Raw genomic sequence first — 16985 nt, 5'->3', positions numbered from 1 at the left:
GGGTTAGGGTTAGGGTTAGGGTTACCATATAATCTTCACCAGTAATGTATTAAAGACGAGTAGATTAACATTAGCATTAGCACACTAATTTAAGCCAATTAATATTAACAACAGAACATTTTAGCGACATAGGTCACAAGACAGTTTTTAAAATAAGAAAAATATATTTAAATACCCAGCAAAATAGGCTTTTAAATGTCATTGGAACAGGAATTCACATTTTTAATTATTTGTCAAGAAAGCTAACTTTAATTCTGAAAACAGCAGTTTATCAGTGAAAGAATCCAAGTATTCAGTTTTGCATTTTCCTCTCGTTTGTTAATGAAATAGACTTTACTATGCCAAATCCAACACCATGTTTATCTGATTGGTGAGTCAAGTACTCACTTCTGTCTGTCAAAATTATTTTTTCTTTAAGACAAGCTGGACTGGTAGCTATTGAAAAGCAGATTGAGAAATTTAGTTAAAACACTGAATTTAAAGAAGTGCTGTGACACCAGTGAATAATCAAGATTAAAATAGTTAATAAAATAATTAAAATAAATAATTTAAATTTGAAGCATTCTCTTTAGTGTTCATTTTATATACAGCACCTGTGCACAGAAGGGATGGAAGTCCTTCTGGTTACATCATCAGCCTGGGCTGTTGTACTGGGTCGTCAGTCTGTGATGGCACTCAAAGACCTGATGTTGTGGTGTAGGGTCTCCGTTGTTTCTCTGCTTCTTCTCAGTCTGGCTTCTGGTTGCATTCTGCCAGAGTTCTGCAGTTCACAATGTTCTCTTCACCCTCTGGAAAATTCTCAATTCAAAGATTCACCTTTTCTGCTTTAATTCAGTCTTTTTCCAGTCTTCTTTTGCTGAAGTGTGCTCTCCTCTTTCAGGAGGGGAGGGGAACCTCCATCAGCCCCTCCCTCTTCTTCTTTCTGTAGCTGTGCCTCTATGCCACTTCTAGACAGACTCCAGTTCATTGCTTCCCTTTGTCAAGGCATTGTCAAGCCAAGTCACCTTAATTTATATAGAGCTTTAAACACAATACATTGCGTCAAAGCAACTGAAAAACATTCATTAGGAAAACAGCGTGTCAATAATGCAAAATGATAGTTAAAGCAGTTCATCATTGAATTCAGTGATGTCATCTCTGTTCAGTTAATTAGTGTCTGTGCATTTATTTGCAATCAAGTCAACAATATTGCTGTAGATGAAGTGACCCCAAATAAGCAAGCCAGAGGCGACAGCAGCAAGGAACCGAAACTCCATCGTGACAGAATGGAGTAAAAAACCTTGGGAGAAACCAGGCTCAGTTGAGGGGCCAGTTCTCCTCTGACCAGACAAAACCAGTAGTTACATTCCAGGCTGCAGCAAAGTCAGATTGTGCAGAACAATCATCTGTTTCCTGTGGTCTTGTCCCGGTGCTCCTCTGAGACAAGGTCTTTACAGGGGATCTGTATCTGGGGCTCTAGTTGTCCTGGTCTCCGCTGTCTTTCAGCGATGTAGAGGTCCTTTCTAGGTGCTGATCCACCATCTGGTCTGGATACGTACTGGATCCGGGTGACTGCAGTGACCCTCTGATCTGGATACAGACTGGATCTGGTGGCTACGGTGACATCGGAATAAGAGAGAAACAGACAAATATTAGCGTAGATGCCATTCTTCTAATGATGTAGCAAGTACATAGGGTGTTACAATGTTAGGTAGGTTATTCCAGAGTTTAGGCGCCAAATAGGAAAAGGATCTGCCGCCCGCAGTTGATTTTGATATTCTAGGTATTATCAAATTGGCTGAGTTTTAAGAACGTAGCAGACGTAGAGGATTACAATGTAAAAGGAGCTTATTCAAATATTGAGGAGCTAAACCATTCAGGGCTTTATAAGTAATAAGCAATATTTAAAAATCTATACGATGTTTCATAGGGAGCCAGTGCAGTGTTGACAGGACCGGGCTAATATGGTCATACTTCCTGGTTCTAGTAAGAATGCTTGCTGCTGCATTTTGGACTAGCTGTAGTTTGTTTACTAAGAGTGCACAACAACCACCCAGTAAAGCATTACAATAATCTAACCTTGAGGTCATAAATGCATGGATTCATATTTCTGCATTTGACATTGAGAACATAGTACGTAATTTAGGTATAAGTTTGAGATGAAAAATTGCAGTTTTACAAATGCTAGAAATGGGGCTTTCTAAGCAAAGATTGCGGCCCTAGTACTGAGCCTTGAGGTACTCCATATTGCACTTGTGATCGATATGATACATCTTCATTCACTGCTATGAACTGATGGCGGTCATATAAGTACGATTTAAACCATGCTAATGCACTTCCACTGAAGCCAACAAAGTGTTCAAGTCTATGCAAAAGAATGCTGTGGTCAATTGTGTCAAACGCAGCACTAAGATCCAATAAAACTAATAGAGAGATACACCCACGATCAGATGATAAGAGCAGATCATTTGTAACTCTAAGGAGAGCAGTCTCAGTACCATGATACGGTCTAAATCCTGACTGGAAATCCTCACATATACCATTTTTCTCTAAGAAGGAATATAATTGTGAGGATACCACCTTTTCTAGTATCTTGGACAGAAAAGGGAGATTCGAAATTGGTCTACAATTAACTAGTTCTTTGGGGTCAAGTTGTGTTTTTTTGATGAGAGGCTTAATAACAGCCAGTTTGAAGGTTTTGGGGACATATCCTAATGACAATGATGAATTAATAATAGTCAGAAGAGGATCTATGACTTCTGGAAGCACCTCTTTTAGGAGATTAGATGGTATAGGGTCTAACATACATGTTGTTGGTTTAGATGATTTAACAAGTTTATACAATTCTTCCTCTCCTATAGTAGAGAATGAGTGGAACTGGTCCTCAGGGGGTCTATCGTGCACTGTCCTGACTCCTGACTCTCTGTGGTCATTTAAACCCAGGATGTCTTTCGTAAAGAGTAGAGGTGTGACCTCGGCATCCTGGCTAAATTCGCCCATTGGCCTCTGACCATCATGGCCTCCTAACAATCCCCATATCCGCCGATTGGCTTCATCACTCTGTCTCCTCTCCATCAGTAAGCTGGTGTGTGGTGGGCGTTCTGGCGCACTATGGCTGCCGTCGCATCATCCAGGTGGATGCTGCACACTGGTGGTGGATGAGGAGATACCCCTTGACTATGTAAGCGCTTTGAGTGTCTAGAAAAGCGCTATATAAATGTAAAGAATTATTATTATTATTATTTATTTTAATGCTTTTCTGTAGGATAGGTAACTTTCCCGCCAAGAAATAAGAAATACCTCTAGTTTTGTTTTCCTCATACTGCGCTCCATTTTTCGGGCTGCTCTCTTTAGGGTGCGAGTGTGCTCAGTATACCTTGGTGTCAGACTGTTTTGCTTAATCAATTCCATCTGACTATTAAATATAGTTTCGAATTACTTAATTAAATATGATTTTGAAAAATGAGTAGGTCCTGAAACGTGTTGTCTAACCCCAATAGAGTTCAGAATGTCTATAAATGCAGATCTCAATGCATATTTTTCATTATCAACGTGGATATTAAAATCACCAACTATTAAAACTTTATCTAAAGCCAGAACTAACTCGGATGTAAAATTAAACTCTTTAATGAAATCTGTATGGTGCTCTTGTGGCCTGTATACAGTAGCCAGTACAAACATAACAGGGGTTTTATCATTAACATTTGTTTCTCTGGATAATGTTTTATGAAGCACCATTACTTCAAACGAGTTATACTTGAAGCCTGCCCTCTTAGAAATCCTGAAAAAATGTTTATAAATTGAAGCAACACCTAACCGTTTGCCTTTTAGATGCGGATCATGTTTATAACCATAATCTTGGGGGTGGACTCATTTAAAATAATTTAATCATCAGGTTTTAGCCAGGTTTCTGTCAAACAGAGCACATCTAGATTATGATTATCTAGATCTTATATTAAATTGTTAATCTTAACTTGGTTTGGAATTTTTTTGTATTTTCTAGTTTGGGGAACAGACCCAGTCTCTATAGTGTGATATCTAGGTGAAAGAGTCTGTATGTGCTGAGAATTAACTGACCTCTGTGACGTGAGGCAGCTAGCAGACGGTCGGTTTAGCCAGTCTGTCTGCTTCCTCACCTGGGCCCCAGTTAGTCAAGTATAAACACTAATTATAACTCTAAGTATAAAGACTATTTGCCATATTTCTTGAGAGAAGCGCGGCGCCACCCCAGGAGGGATGAAGACAATCTCTTTTCAACAGGTCAGGTCTACCCCAAAAGCTTGTCCAATTGTCTATGAAACCTTTGTTTTTCTGTGGGCACCACTTAGACATCCAGCCATTGAGTGATGACAATCTGCTATGCATCTTGTCACCACGATAAGCAGGGAGGGGACCAGAGCATATTACAGTCTCTGACATCATGCTTGCAAGTTCACACACCTCTTTAATGTTATTTTTAGTGATCACCGACTGGCGAAGTCGAACATCATAACAGTCTTACTGTATTTATGTTTAGCATTAGCCAGCACTTTTAAATTTGCCAAGATGTCAAGCGCTCTGGCTCCCGGTAAACATTTGACTATGGTGGCTGGTGGCTCTATATTCACGTTCCGTACAATAGAATCACCAATAACTAGAGTGCTTTCATCAGGTTTCTCAGTGGGTGCATCACTGAGTGGGGAGATAGATAAACTGTACATGTGGCAAGAGGTGCAAATAACAATAGCAGGAGAAGCCATTACACAACGTGTTTTATGAAATATTTTTACCACAGTTGTTTGATAAACTTGTGAAAAACTGGAGTGGGAGAGAGGAGTAGAGAAAAGAAAACAGCGATAGTTTTGAATTAAAATGCTAATGACAAGCTAACGAGTGCTAACGCAATGCAGGTGTACTGCACTCATGGACACAAAATAAAAGTGAACAATCAAAATTAATCTGATAAGATTGATCGATAATATCAGAAATATGGTGTGAGTTAAGTTATATTTTATCCCTTAAAAAAAACAGAGAGTTATAGTAAGATAAAGATTCTAAAGAAAAAAAATGGCTACAAAGAGCTACAATCAGCTACGGCAGCTTGTAAGCGTTTGTCTCGTTTTCTCATTAGACTACTGTGTGATTTTTGTTTCAATTTTGTGTCTTACCCTGGTAAATACGTGCTGAAAGTGGCACTTGGTTTCGTGCAGAGGTGGGTAGAGTACCCAAAAACTGTACTCAAGTAAAAGTAAAAGTACTAATAGAAATATTTACTCAAGTAAAAGTTAAAGTACTAGTCTGAATAGTTACTTGAGTAAGAGTAAAAGAATATCGGATAAAAAATGTACTCAAGTAGTTAGTTACTAGTTACTTTGGCTCATATATAATGAGCCTATTTTTATTTAGATACATAGATAAAATGTATGTAATGTATGTGTGCGTGTATAAATGTATATATTTAATCAGCCTTTACTCCAATTTATGTAATTTATTATAAAACCCTGACTGTTTACTTAATTAACAGTAAGGCTGTCTGAGGTTCTCCGTGAACATTGGTCTAAACTCAGGGCTGCAGAGAGGAAATGGCAGAAATCAAAAAACTCTACGGACCTCAGTGTGTATCAATCTCTCCTTTCTTCCTTCTCTGCAAATGTCTTCACAGCCAAAACATCCTACTACCACAACAAAATTAACAGCTGCTGGGACGCTCAGACACTCTTCAAAACTTTCTCTTCTCTTCTTAATCCGCCACCACCACCTCCTCCATCGACTCTTACAGCGGACGACTTTGCAGCTTTCTTCGCAAATAAGACAAGATCCATCAGTGACCAATTCTCCACACCGCAGACTGAGGACAACTTCAAAATGACCGACGCACACTCTTTCTCCTCCTTCTCTCCACTCTCAGAGATGGACGTCTCCAATATTCTCCTGTCCAATCATCCTACTACTTGTCCACTTGATCCGATCCCCACTCACCTCCTTCAAGCGATCTCTTCTTTAGTCGTACCTTCGCTTACTCACGTTATCAACTCCTCTCTTCACTCTGGAACATTTCCCTCAGCATTTAAGCAGGCTCGGGTAAGCCCATTGCTTACGAAACCATCTCTAAATCCAGCGCTTCTAGAAAACTACAGACCGGTATCCCTTCTTCCATTCATTGCAAAGACACTTGAGCGAGCTGTGTTCAACCAGCTTTCTATGTTCCTTGAACAGAACAACCTCCTGGACAGCAACCAATCTGGCTTCAAAAGTGGCCACTCAACTGAGACTGCTCTGCTCTTGGTTACTGAAGCCCTGCGACTGGCAAGAGTAGCTTCAAAATTCTCAGTACTCATCTTGCTGAACCTGTCTGCTGCTTTTGACACCCTTTAATCACCAGATTCTCCTGTCCACCCTCAGAAAGATGGGCATCTCTGGAACCGCACTCCTGTGGGTTAAGTCCTACCTCTCTGATAGATCCTTCAGTGTGTCTTGGAGGGATGATGTTTCTAAATAACAACAACTTGCTACTGGTCCTTCAGTCGTTACTCATTTTCAAGAAACATCTAAAGACTCATCTTTTTCGCCAGCACTTAACCAAGTAATACTAGCACTTTTCCTTCTTTTCTTGTCTTGTTCATAAAAATAAAAAAACCTGGCTATGCGTTCTGTACTAGACTAACTGAGACTTGTCATGGCACTTTGTATACTGTTGTTGTTCTCTTGTTGACCTGACTGCTTCTATTGTTCTCATTTGTAAGTCGCTTTGGATAAAAGCGTCTGCTAAATGATTAAATGTAAATGTAAACTTGTAACTAGGGTGTAAAGATTCACTCGTTTTCTCGATGCATTGATTTTGTAAGGTCCAGGCACTCGGCCCAAGGAAGGTATCCGGTGCTGGATGAAGGTTTCCTGCGTGTTCTGTCTTTCAGCGCGTAGAGTTATTTAATTTAGGTTAAGCTCAAATCTGACTCAATTTTATCATTTAATCTGACTCCATTTTCTTATGATCTCGAATTTAGATTGAATGCAAATTGGTTGTATGCCTTCTTAATTAATATTCTTCTGACATTTAATTATTATAGTTAACTCTATTTTTATATTAAATTGTTCATTCGGGAGCTCATGTTGCTAACAGGGTTACAACGTAATCTACTAGACAATAATTACAGAGTAAGACAGAACAGAATCAAAATGTAACAATTTATTTACAGTCAGGTAGATATGTATTTTGCCAATTACATATCCAATTGAACCACATCAAATCATATCAATACAAAACATCAAATTCTCAAAGATGAATCTAAAAGTAAATTATGCATACCTGACCTTAGAAAATACATAGTATGAAGTGAAGAGACACACAACACACTACGGGCTTTCTGGCTACAGAAATCGCCCTGATCCTTTTGCTGCAATCCTTTAAATACCTCAGACCAAGACAAACATCCCCCGAGATGGAGACAGAAACTAACAATTGGAGTGCGATTTGCCATACATCCCTAGTTTCCAATTTATATGAGTACAGCAATTTTAACTGATTTGGAGGGTTTTTCGCTGGATTTTGCTCTGGTTTTAATCGGACTTCGCTGATTTTGTTCTCCGTGTCTCTGAACGGGATCTCGGTTTCTCTGAGAATCTAATGCGGCAACATCATCATCATCACTATCGCTGTTTCTATCATAATCAAAGGTTTCATGCAGTGCCGCTTGCTTAACTGCAGCCACTGGAAAGCCTGCATTATTACAGCAGTCTTTAAGAACTGATATATAATTATTGCCAGTTTGGAGTTTCTTTTGAAGCTCTTCGAGTTTTCTTGACATCATCTCACTCTTTCTTGCCCAACCTTGTCTTTCGAATGTAAATGCCTCGACCTGTGCTCTTAGTTTTTGCAATTCTTCATAGCGCCCTTTTTCAATTTCTTTGATGCTTGTTATTGTTCGTTTGTTTTCAGCTATTGTCTCGAGGTCATTTTTACGAAGCAGGTAGACGATAGCAGTCGGGATATTCTTATATTTCGATTTAGATGCCAATTTTTTGCCCTCGGCCAAAAACCAGGCTATAATTTTGTTGTTTTTCCATTTAAGATTGAATCCTTTATCGTTTAAACTGAGAAGTGTGTCTTTTATTTGTAATGCTTGAATTTCCATGATCTCCTGATCTACACTGTCACTGTATTGTCCCTGAAAAGCCATGTTTCCCGGTTAATTCTCCCCCCACCGGATTTCTACAGTCTCCGGTCTAACAATGTGTCTATTTGTGAAATGCAAAAAGCTTTCCCTCAACACTTCTAATAAGAAAAAGGAATGAACTAACCACAGCAGTTGTAGACAGTGAAGAAGCTCAAACCTTATATCTTCAGAGAGAATCAATCTGAAATTCGCGCTGGGAAGACGTCACTCGCATAAGTAGGGAGATCACGTCGGGGTCACCACTTTGTAAGGTCCAGGCACTCGGCCCAAGGAAGGTATCCAGTGCTGGATGAAGGTTTCCTGCATGTTCTGTCTTTCAGCGCGTAGAGTTATTTAATTTAGGTTAAGCTCAAATCTGACTCCATTTTCTTATGATCTCGAATTTAGATTGAATGTAAATTGGTTGTATGCCTTCTTAATTAATATTCTTCTGACATTTATTCTAGTTAACTCTATTTTTATATTAAATTGTTCATTCGGGAGTTCATGTTGCTAACAGGGATACAACGTAATCTACTAGTCAATAATTACAGAGTAAGACAGAATAGAATCAAAATGTAACAACTTATTTACAGTCAGGTAGATATGTATTTTGCCAATTACATATCCAATTGAAACACATCAAATCATATCAATACAAAACATCAAATTCTCAAAGATGAATCTAAAAGTAAATTATGCATACCTGACCTTAGAAAATACATAGTATGAAGTGAAGAGACACACAACACACTACGGGCTTTCTGGCTACAGAAATCGCCCTGATCCTTTTGCTGCAATCCTTTAAATACCTCAGACCAAGACAAACATCCCCCGAGATGGAGACAGAAACTAACAATTGGCATTTGCATTAACTCAGGTTCCAAGACTGGGTGGTTTTACAACTTAATGGGTAATAGTGGGTAATTTACATGGAGGACCCTAGGAAAGGGCACTCCCATCACAGTAATCAAGATATCTCCTGACTCTTCAGATCTGTATTATCTTCTAATCTACTTTTGTGAGAGTGAGACCATTGTACCAGTTGCACTGAGACATTTCCAATGATACTAGACATGAGTGTTAGTTCACTTGCATTGACATTTTCATAAAATCATTTTGAGCAGACTGAGTAGAAGGAAGAATGGGTGAAGGGATTTAAAATGAAACAAATGGCCAGAAGGGGAGGAGGTCTCCTGTTCCTCCACTCTGTGGGGTGTCTCGAAGATGCTCGTGTATGTTAGTATTGTCTGTTTCTCAGGAGATCAAAGTATCTCAGGTTCTTTCGTCCTTACGATTACAAACCCTGACGATGTATATGCATCAATCTTGAAACATGATTTTTCAATCATGAGTTGCTGATCTCGGACAGTAATCTATTTAAAATGTTAAGAATCGAGTGAATAGCAATTTGCCTCACATCTATCCTTCATGTGCTCCACTATTACCGCCCGAGACTGTCACAGGAGTGTGCTTGCGCTCCGTTCGTCTCTGACACAGCTGATGTGTGATCTCTCGTCAGGACTCCTGGCCAGCTACAGTACTTCAATACTAAAGGGTAGTAGGTTACTTAGAACACTGTCTAAGACTTGATGGTTACTCTGTCAATTCTTCGTCATCGGTTAGGAACCTAGGTGTGCTATTTGATCGCAATCTTTCCTTAGAAAGCCACGTTTCTAGCATTTGTAAAACTGCATTTTTCCATCTCAAAAATATATCTAAATTACGGCCTATGCTCTCAATGTCAAATGCAGAAATGTTAATCCATGCATTTATGACCTCAAGGTTAGATTATTGTAATGCTTTATTGGGTGGTTGTTCTGCACGCTTAGTAAACAAACTACAGCTAGTCCAAAATGCAGCAGCAAGAGTTCTTACTAGAACCAGGAAGTATGACCATATTAGCCCGGTCCTGTCCACACTGCACTGGCTCCCAATCAAACATCTTATAGATTTTAAAATATTGCTTATTACTTATAAAGCCCTGAATGGTTTAGCACCTCAGTATTTGAATGAGCTCCTTTTACATTATACTCCTCTACGTCCGCTACGTTCTCAAAACTCAGGCAATTTGATAATACCTAGAATATCAAAATCAACTGCGGGGGCAGATCCTTTTCCTATTTGGCGCCTAAACTCTGGAATAACCTACCTAACATTGTTCGGGAGGCAGACACACTCTTGCAGTTTAAATCTAGATTAAAGACCCATCTCTTTAACATGGCTTACACATAACATACTAATATGCTTTTAATATCCAAATCCGTTAAAGGATTTTTAGGCTGCATTAATTAGGTAAACCGGAAACACTTCACATAACACCCGATGTACTTGCTACATCATTAGAAGAATGGCATCTATGCTAATATTTGCCTGTTTCTCTCTTATTCTGATCCAGTACGTATCCAGACCAGATGGTGGATCAGCACCTAGAAAGGACCTCTACATCCCTGAGAGACAGCGGAGACCAGGACAACTAGAGCCCCAGATACAGATCCCCTGTGAAGACCTTGTCTCAGAGGAGCACCAGGACAAGACCACAGGAAACAGATGATTCTTCTGCACAATCTGACTTTGCTGCAGCCTGTAATTGAACTACTGGTTTCGTCTGGTCAGAGGAGAACTGACCCCAACTGAGCCTGGTTTCTCCCAAGGTTTTTTTTCTCCATTCTGTCACTGATGGAGTTTTGGTTCCTTGCCGCTGTCGCCTCTGGCTTGTTTAGTTGGGGTCACTTCATCTACAGCAATATCATTGACTTGATTGCAAATAAACACACAGACACTATTTAACTGAACAGAGATGACATGACTGAATTCAATGATGAACTGCCTTTAACTATCATTTTGCATTATTGACACACTGTTTTCCTAATGAATGTTGTTCAGTGCTTTGACACAATGTATTTTTTTAAAGCGCTATATAAATAATGGTGATTGAATGATTGATTGATTGATTCGATTGACTGTTGTTACACTTCAGATGCTGAATGTTGATGTTTGGGAATGTATAAATATTATCATTGTTAATTTTTGTTTAAAACATATATTGTGTCATTAATACACTCACAGGCATCAACATTAAGCATATGAATCACAACAATGTTGACATACTTCATACCAGCACACAAAACACAATCAGCACACAAAACAATTGCATTTTGATTGTCATTGAAACAACATTCATTCCGAACTGATTGCACTATATTTTCACTGTTTTATTTTATATAAAATCATTTTCTAACTGTTTTTAAATTGATTTTAAGTAAACGTTCTAATCATTTCAAAATGTTTAAAATTGCTTGTTTTATTTTTTTTCTTATTTTTCATGATTATTTTACTTTCTTTGATATAAAGCACTTTGAATTACCACTGTGTATGAAATGTGCTATTTAAATAAACTTGCCTTGCTGTAATTTTTTTAAATATTTTTTTCTAAGATGAGTGCTGATTTCTAAGTGTGATGTATTAAACTTTTTAATAGCTTTGGACAATCTTACATAAATCATAAAACTGTGTATTTTTTTCCCTCCAAATCAAGTTTATCATCTTTCTATATAACATTTCAATTCCAATAAAACATCATAAAACTGTTGTTTAAACTACTTTAAAGCAGTTATTTTGCTTGTTGTTAAAACAGATATTTTAATCTGCTTTTTCAAGGTAGAAGTGATTTCTCAAAACACCTGCAATTGCTGTAAAATAGCAACTTAGTAAAAGTCAAGGGTCAAGAGCACAACTAAAGCAAACGCTGGTCTCAGTGATGATCACTTTAAATTATACATCTTCAACAAGAGGTCAACATCTAATCATCTGTTAATTCTCGATAAGCACTTTTGTAGATGTCTAACAGAAATAAAGTAATTCTGAGTAGTAATAACTGAAGCTGGTGATTCTGGTTGTGGAGATGTTTAATCAGATCTTGAGAGATTTAAAGTCTTGTATCTTCAGTTAATCTAAGACTGTGGCTGAATAAAGTTGTATTTTGTGTTCTTATTTCTCTTTCTTCCAGTGCTTGTTCACAGCAGGTGTTTGAATGATTGCATGCTTCAGGAACATCATACTAACCTTTAAATAACATTACACTAACATCAAGGAAACTGGATATTTTTATGTTCTTGTAATGTTATAAATCAATGTTCCTAGAATGTTGAATTTTAAATCAAAATTTAGTTGACAGGACTTTTGAGGAACATCATACCTTTTCAAAACATTCCTCTAACATCAAGAAAACAGGACATTTTTAATGTTTCTAGAACCAACACTGAATATTTGAAGAACATTCTCGTAAAACAAAATTCTGTTAGCTGGGTATTTATATTCCTGTAAAACAAGAAGCTATGACTGGATAATTTCATGTTCCTAGTCATCCTGGTGTGAATAGAATGCAAATACTGTATGAATGGGAATATACTTCAGACCCCTAAAACATACTTTAATAATAATAATAAGTATTTTTAGGAGTAACAATAATTGTAGCCATTGTATAATAAGTAAAAATATTTATTTCATGAATATGAAATATGTGATTTCCCCCCACTTTCAGAGTACCACATATCCTCAAAAGCATAGCATAAAATATGTATTGTATTATATATTATACAATCAAGATAGATAGATAGATAGATAGATACACGGCAAGTAAAATATACTTGTTAGAGGAAGAATCAGTTGTACATTTATTTTAATTTATATTTCATACATATACAGCACAGTCTGCAAAGCCTTCCAAAACTTCAAATCTATCCATGATCAATACCTAAATATATAGTAAATACTATAAGATGACAAAAAGATAAGTGGAAACTGTGTGGGAACAGTGGAAGGAGCACACGCGCATGCTCTGTACGCTGTTTGCGTAGCAAGAACTCTAAACTAAGGGGAAACATAGGGGGAGCAGATTCTAACACAACACTGGTTTATTCTGTCAGTATATTTCTCTGTTATTCCTCAACACAGCTCCTCAATCTCACCTGTGTCTTCTGTTAATCCATCTTAAATTGTTCTTAAACTCTAACATTTGTTAGCATTTGAACTAATAAAAAAATATGCAAAGTAAAACTGCAGTCCTGGCACAAAGAATGAGCTGAACGTCTAAGGAATGATCCTAAGGCTGATTAACTCATGATTAAACAGCATTTGAAATCAGCTCACGTTCAAACAAACGTAGGTGAGTGTTCACACACCTGCGGGTTAGGCTTCGTCCACCTCTTCCGTACGCACATTTACACTCAATGACCATTTAAAATATTTCTTAAATGTACATAGTTCTTTTCTGGGCACTCAAAGGGCTTTACATAGAAGGGGGTATCTCCTCAACCACCCCCAGTTTGCAGCATCCACCTGGAGGGTGGAGAAGAGACTGATGAATGCAATCCGCAGATATGGAGATGTTTAGGAGGCCATGATGGTCAGAGGCCAATGGGTACATTTGGCTAGGATGCTAGTAATATATATATATATATATATATATATATATATATATATATATATATATATATATATATATATATAATTTTTTTTTTTTTTAAATATGTGGTGGATTTATAGAAATATTTAAAATTTAAAAAGCTAAACTCTTCTGAATGCATGGCATGGTGTGAAGTTTGAAAGTGGATTTTATTTTGTTGGGTGTTTTGTAATGTAAATATGAACAGGACAAACCAGATTCCTGACATAGCTATGGTATATATGCTTGTGAACATGGTAAGAAAAGAAGTTAAAAAAAGTCAAAATCCAAATGAAGAGAGATATACATATTTGCATTATAGTAAAGCAAAATTATTATTATTAATATCTTAACACTTTTTAATTTATATGTATGTTAATTATGTATTTTAGAAAGTCATGACATTTGCCAAGTATGGTAACCCATACTCAGAATTGGTGCTCTGCATTTAACCCATCCAAGTGCAAGAACACACACAGAGCAGTGAGAAGTGAACACACACAGGGAGCAGTGAACACACACAGAGCAGTGAGAAGTGAACACACACAGGGAGCAGTGAACACACACACAGCAGTGAGAAGTGAACACACACCCGGAGCAGTGAACACACACACAGCAGTGAGGAGTGAACACACACCCGGAGCAGTGAACACACACACAGCAGTAAGTGTACACACACCCGGAGCAGTAAACACACACACAGCAGTGAGAAGTGAACACATACCCGGAGCAGTAAACACACACACAGCAGTGAGAAATGAACACACAGCCGGAGCAGTAAACACACACACAGCAGTAAGTGTACACACACCCGGAGCAGTAAACACACACACAGCAGTGAGAAGTGAACACACACCCGGAGCAGTGAACACACACACAGCAGTGAGAAGTGAACACACACCCGGAGCAGTGAACACACACACAGCAGTGAGAAGTGAACACACACCCGGAGCAGTAAACACACACACAGCAGTGAGAAGTGAACACACACCCGGAGCAGTAAACACACACACAGCAGTGAGAAGTGAACACACACACGGAGCAGTGAACACACACACAGCAGTGAGGAGTGAACACACACCCGGAGCAGTAAACACACACACAGCAGTAAGTGTACACACAGCCGGAGCAGTAAACACACACACAGCAGTGAGAAGTGAACACACACCCGGAGCAGTAAACACACACACAGCAGTGAGGAGTGAACACACACCCGGAGCAGTGGACACACACACAGCAGTGAGAAGTGAACACACACCCGGAGCAGTAAACACACACACAGAGTGAACACACACCCGGAGCAGTAGACACACACGCATCAGTGAGAAGTGGACACACACACACAGCAGTGAGGAGTGAACACACACCCGGAGCAGTGGACACACACACAGCAGTGAGAAGTGAACACACACCCGGAGCAGTAAACACACACACAGCAGTGAGAAGTGAACACACACCCGGAGCAGTGAACACACACACAGCAGTGAGAAGTGAACACACACCCGGAGCAGTGAACACACACACAGCAGTGAGGAGTGAACACACACCCGGAGCAGTGGACACACACACAGCAGTGAGGAGTGAACACACACCCGGAGCAGTGAACACACACACAGCAGTGAGGAGTGAACACACACCCGGAGCAGTGAACACACACACACCAGTGAGGAGTGAACACACACCCGGAGCAGTGAACACACACACAGCAGTGAGGAGTGAACACACACCCGGAGCAGTGAACACACACACACCAGTGAGGAGTGAACACACACCCGGAGCAGTGGACACACACACAGCAGTGAGAAGTGAACACACACCCGGAGCAGTAAACACACACACAGCAGTGAGAAGTGAACACACACCCATTCACTCCCTCATTCACTCCCTCCCGCCTACAACTCCTGCCAGCACAGAGATTCGAACCAGCGACCTTCTAGTAACTAGTCCAAGTCTCTAACAATTAGGCCACAGCTGCCCCTAAGATATATATTTTATATATATTATGTTAATTTAATATGCATTTATGCAGTACTTTATTTTTTGTTGTTGTTGTTTTATAGCGCCATCTGCTGATTACCACATGGTAAAAAAAACAATTGTAAATAAATGACTTGTAATCATTTACCAGGTGATAAATATGTTCTAAGAGCATTTTATACATACATATATATATATATAAATTTGACACAAACTTTAAGGGAGCATCTTTAACATTTTCCAAAAATTATGGGAATCTTACATTTGAACGTTCTCAATGTTCTAAAACTAATAGTAACATTTCAAAATGTTCGATGAACTTCCAACTCAAACATTTCATAACCATGAATAAGTGTTTCTGTACTTGAAAAGATATTAAAAGCAATTTAACGTTGAATTAACAATGTTCTATTAAGGTTACTGGAAGACCATATGTTTATAACTTTGAAAGAAGTTCACCAGAACGTTAGGCAAAGTTCTGAGCACATTCCTTGTTTGCTAGGTTGCAGTTTAGTTGTTTTATTTAGTTTATTTATATACCGTATTTTCCGGAATATAAGTCGCACTTTTTTTCATAGTTTGGCTGGTCCTGCGACATATAGTCAGGTGCGACTTATTTATCAAAATTAATTTGAGATGAACCGAGAGAAATGAACCAAGAGAAAACATTACCGTCTACAGCAGCCAGAGGGTGAATGTTTTCTCTTGGTTCTTGGTTATAAATAAATGCGACTTATAGTCCAGTGCGTTTAGATATGTTTTTTTCCTCATCATGACGTATTTTTGGACTGATGCGACTTATACTCAGGTGCGACTTATAGTCCGAAAAATACAGTAGTAGGCTACTCTTAGTGATATGCTTTTATAATTATATTTTTACTGTGGTGTTGCTCATTTGGGTTTATTTTGTATTATACACACTTTTATTCTGTCCAAGTGAAAAATATAAATTTATGTTGAAATGAAGAGGCTTACACATGTATTTTATAAATTAATTGTGTCGTTTGTCTCAAAGACATATGTAAACGTAAACAAGGACAATAAAGCAGAATCTCATGATCAACAAAACTCTTATAAAACTTACTCCTAAACAAAGCAAAAATACAGTTTTTGGGGCATGAAGACTGAATGAGCTGCACGTTTTGAGAGTTTCTCAGGCCAGCGACTAATAATTCCCGGGATAGATGGTGTTGTAGGTGTCCGTGTCTCGCCGTCCCAGATCCTGAAGAAGGACAGACACACTCTTAAATATAAAGGTGCTTCACGATGCCATAGAAGAACCTGTTTTGTCTAAATAGTTCCCTGAAGAACATTTGACATCTGGAGAACCCTTCTGTTACACAAAAACTTTTTTGTGGCAAAAGAAGGTTCTTCAGATTATAAAAAGGTTTCGTCAAACCAAAAATGGTTCTTTTATGGTTCTCTGTGAAGAAACTTTTAAGCACCTTTAT

The 16985-nt window shown here is 38.5% G+C and overlaps 1 protein-coding gene across 3 annotated transcripts in view; it reads right to left on the bottom strand.

The window, feature by feature from the left end:
* Window positions 1–16500: 16500 nt before the first annotated feature.
* Window positions 16501–16985, bottom strand: part of LOC113073281 (membrane-spanning 4-domains subfamily A member 4A-like) — a 61443-nt gene continuing 60958 nt past the window's right edge. For all 3 annotated transcript variants that reach the window (XM_026246172.1, XM_026246174.1, XM_026246173.1), the window contains one exon: window positions 16501–16756. In XM_026246172.1, coding sequence (XP_026101957.1) covers window positions 16700–16756 — 57 coding nt within the window. In that variant the 3' untranslated portion in view covers window positions 16501–16699. The remainder of the gene's footprint in view (window positions 16757–16985) is intronic.

This window comes from Carassius auratus, unplaced genomic scaffold (assembly GCF_003368295.1).
Source record: "Carassius auratus strain Wakin unplaced genomic scaffold, ASM336829v1 scaf_tig00011739, whole genome shotgun sequence".
NCBI lineage: Eukaryota > Metazoa > Chordata > Actinopteri > Cypriniformes > Cyprinidae > Carassius > Carassius auratus.
Note: the sequence above shows the minus strand (reverse complement) of the source record. Positions and strands in the feature narration are given on the sequence as shown.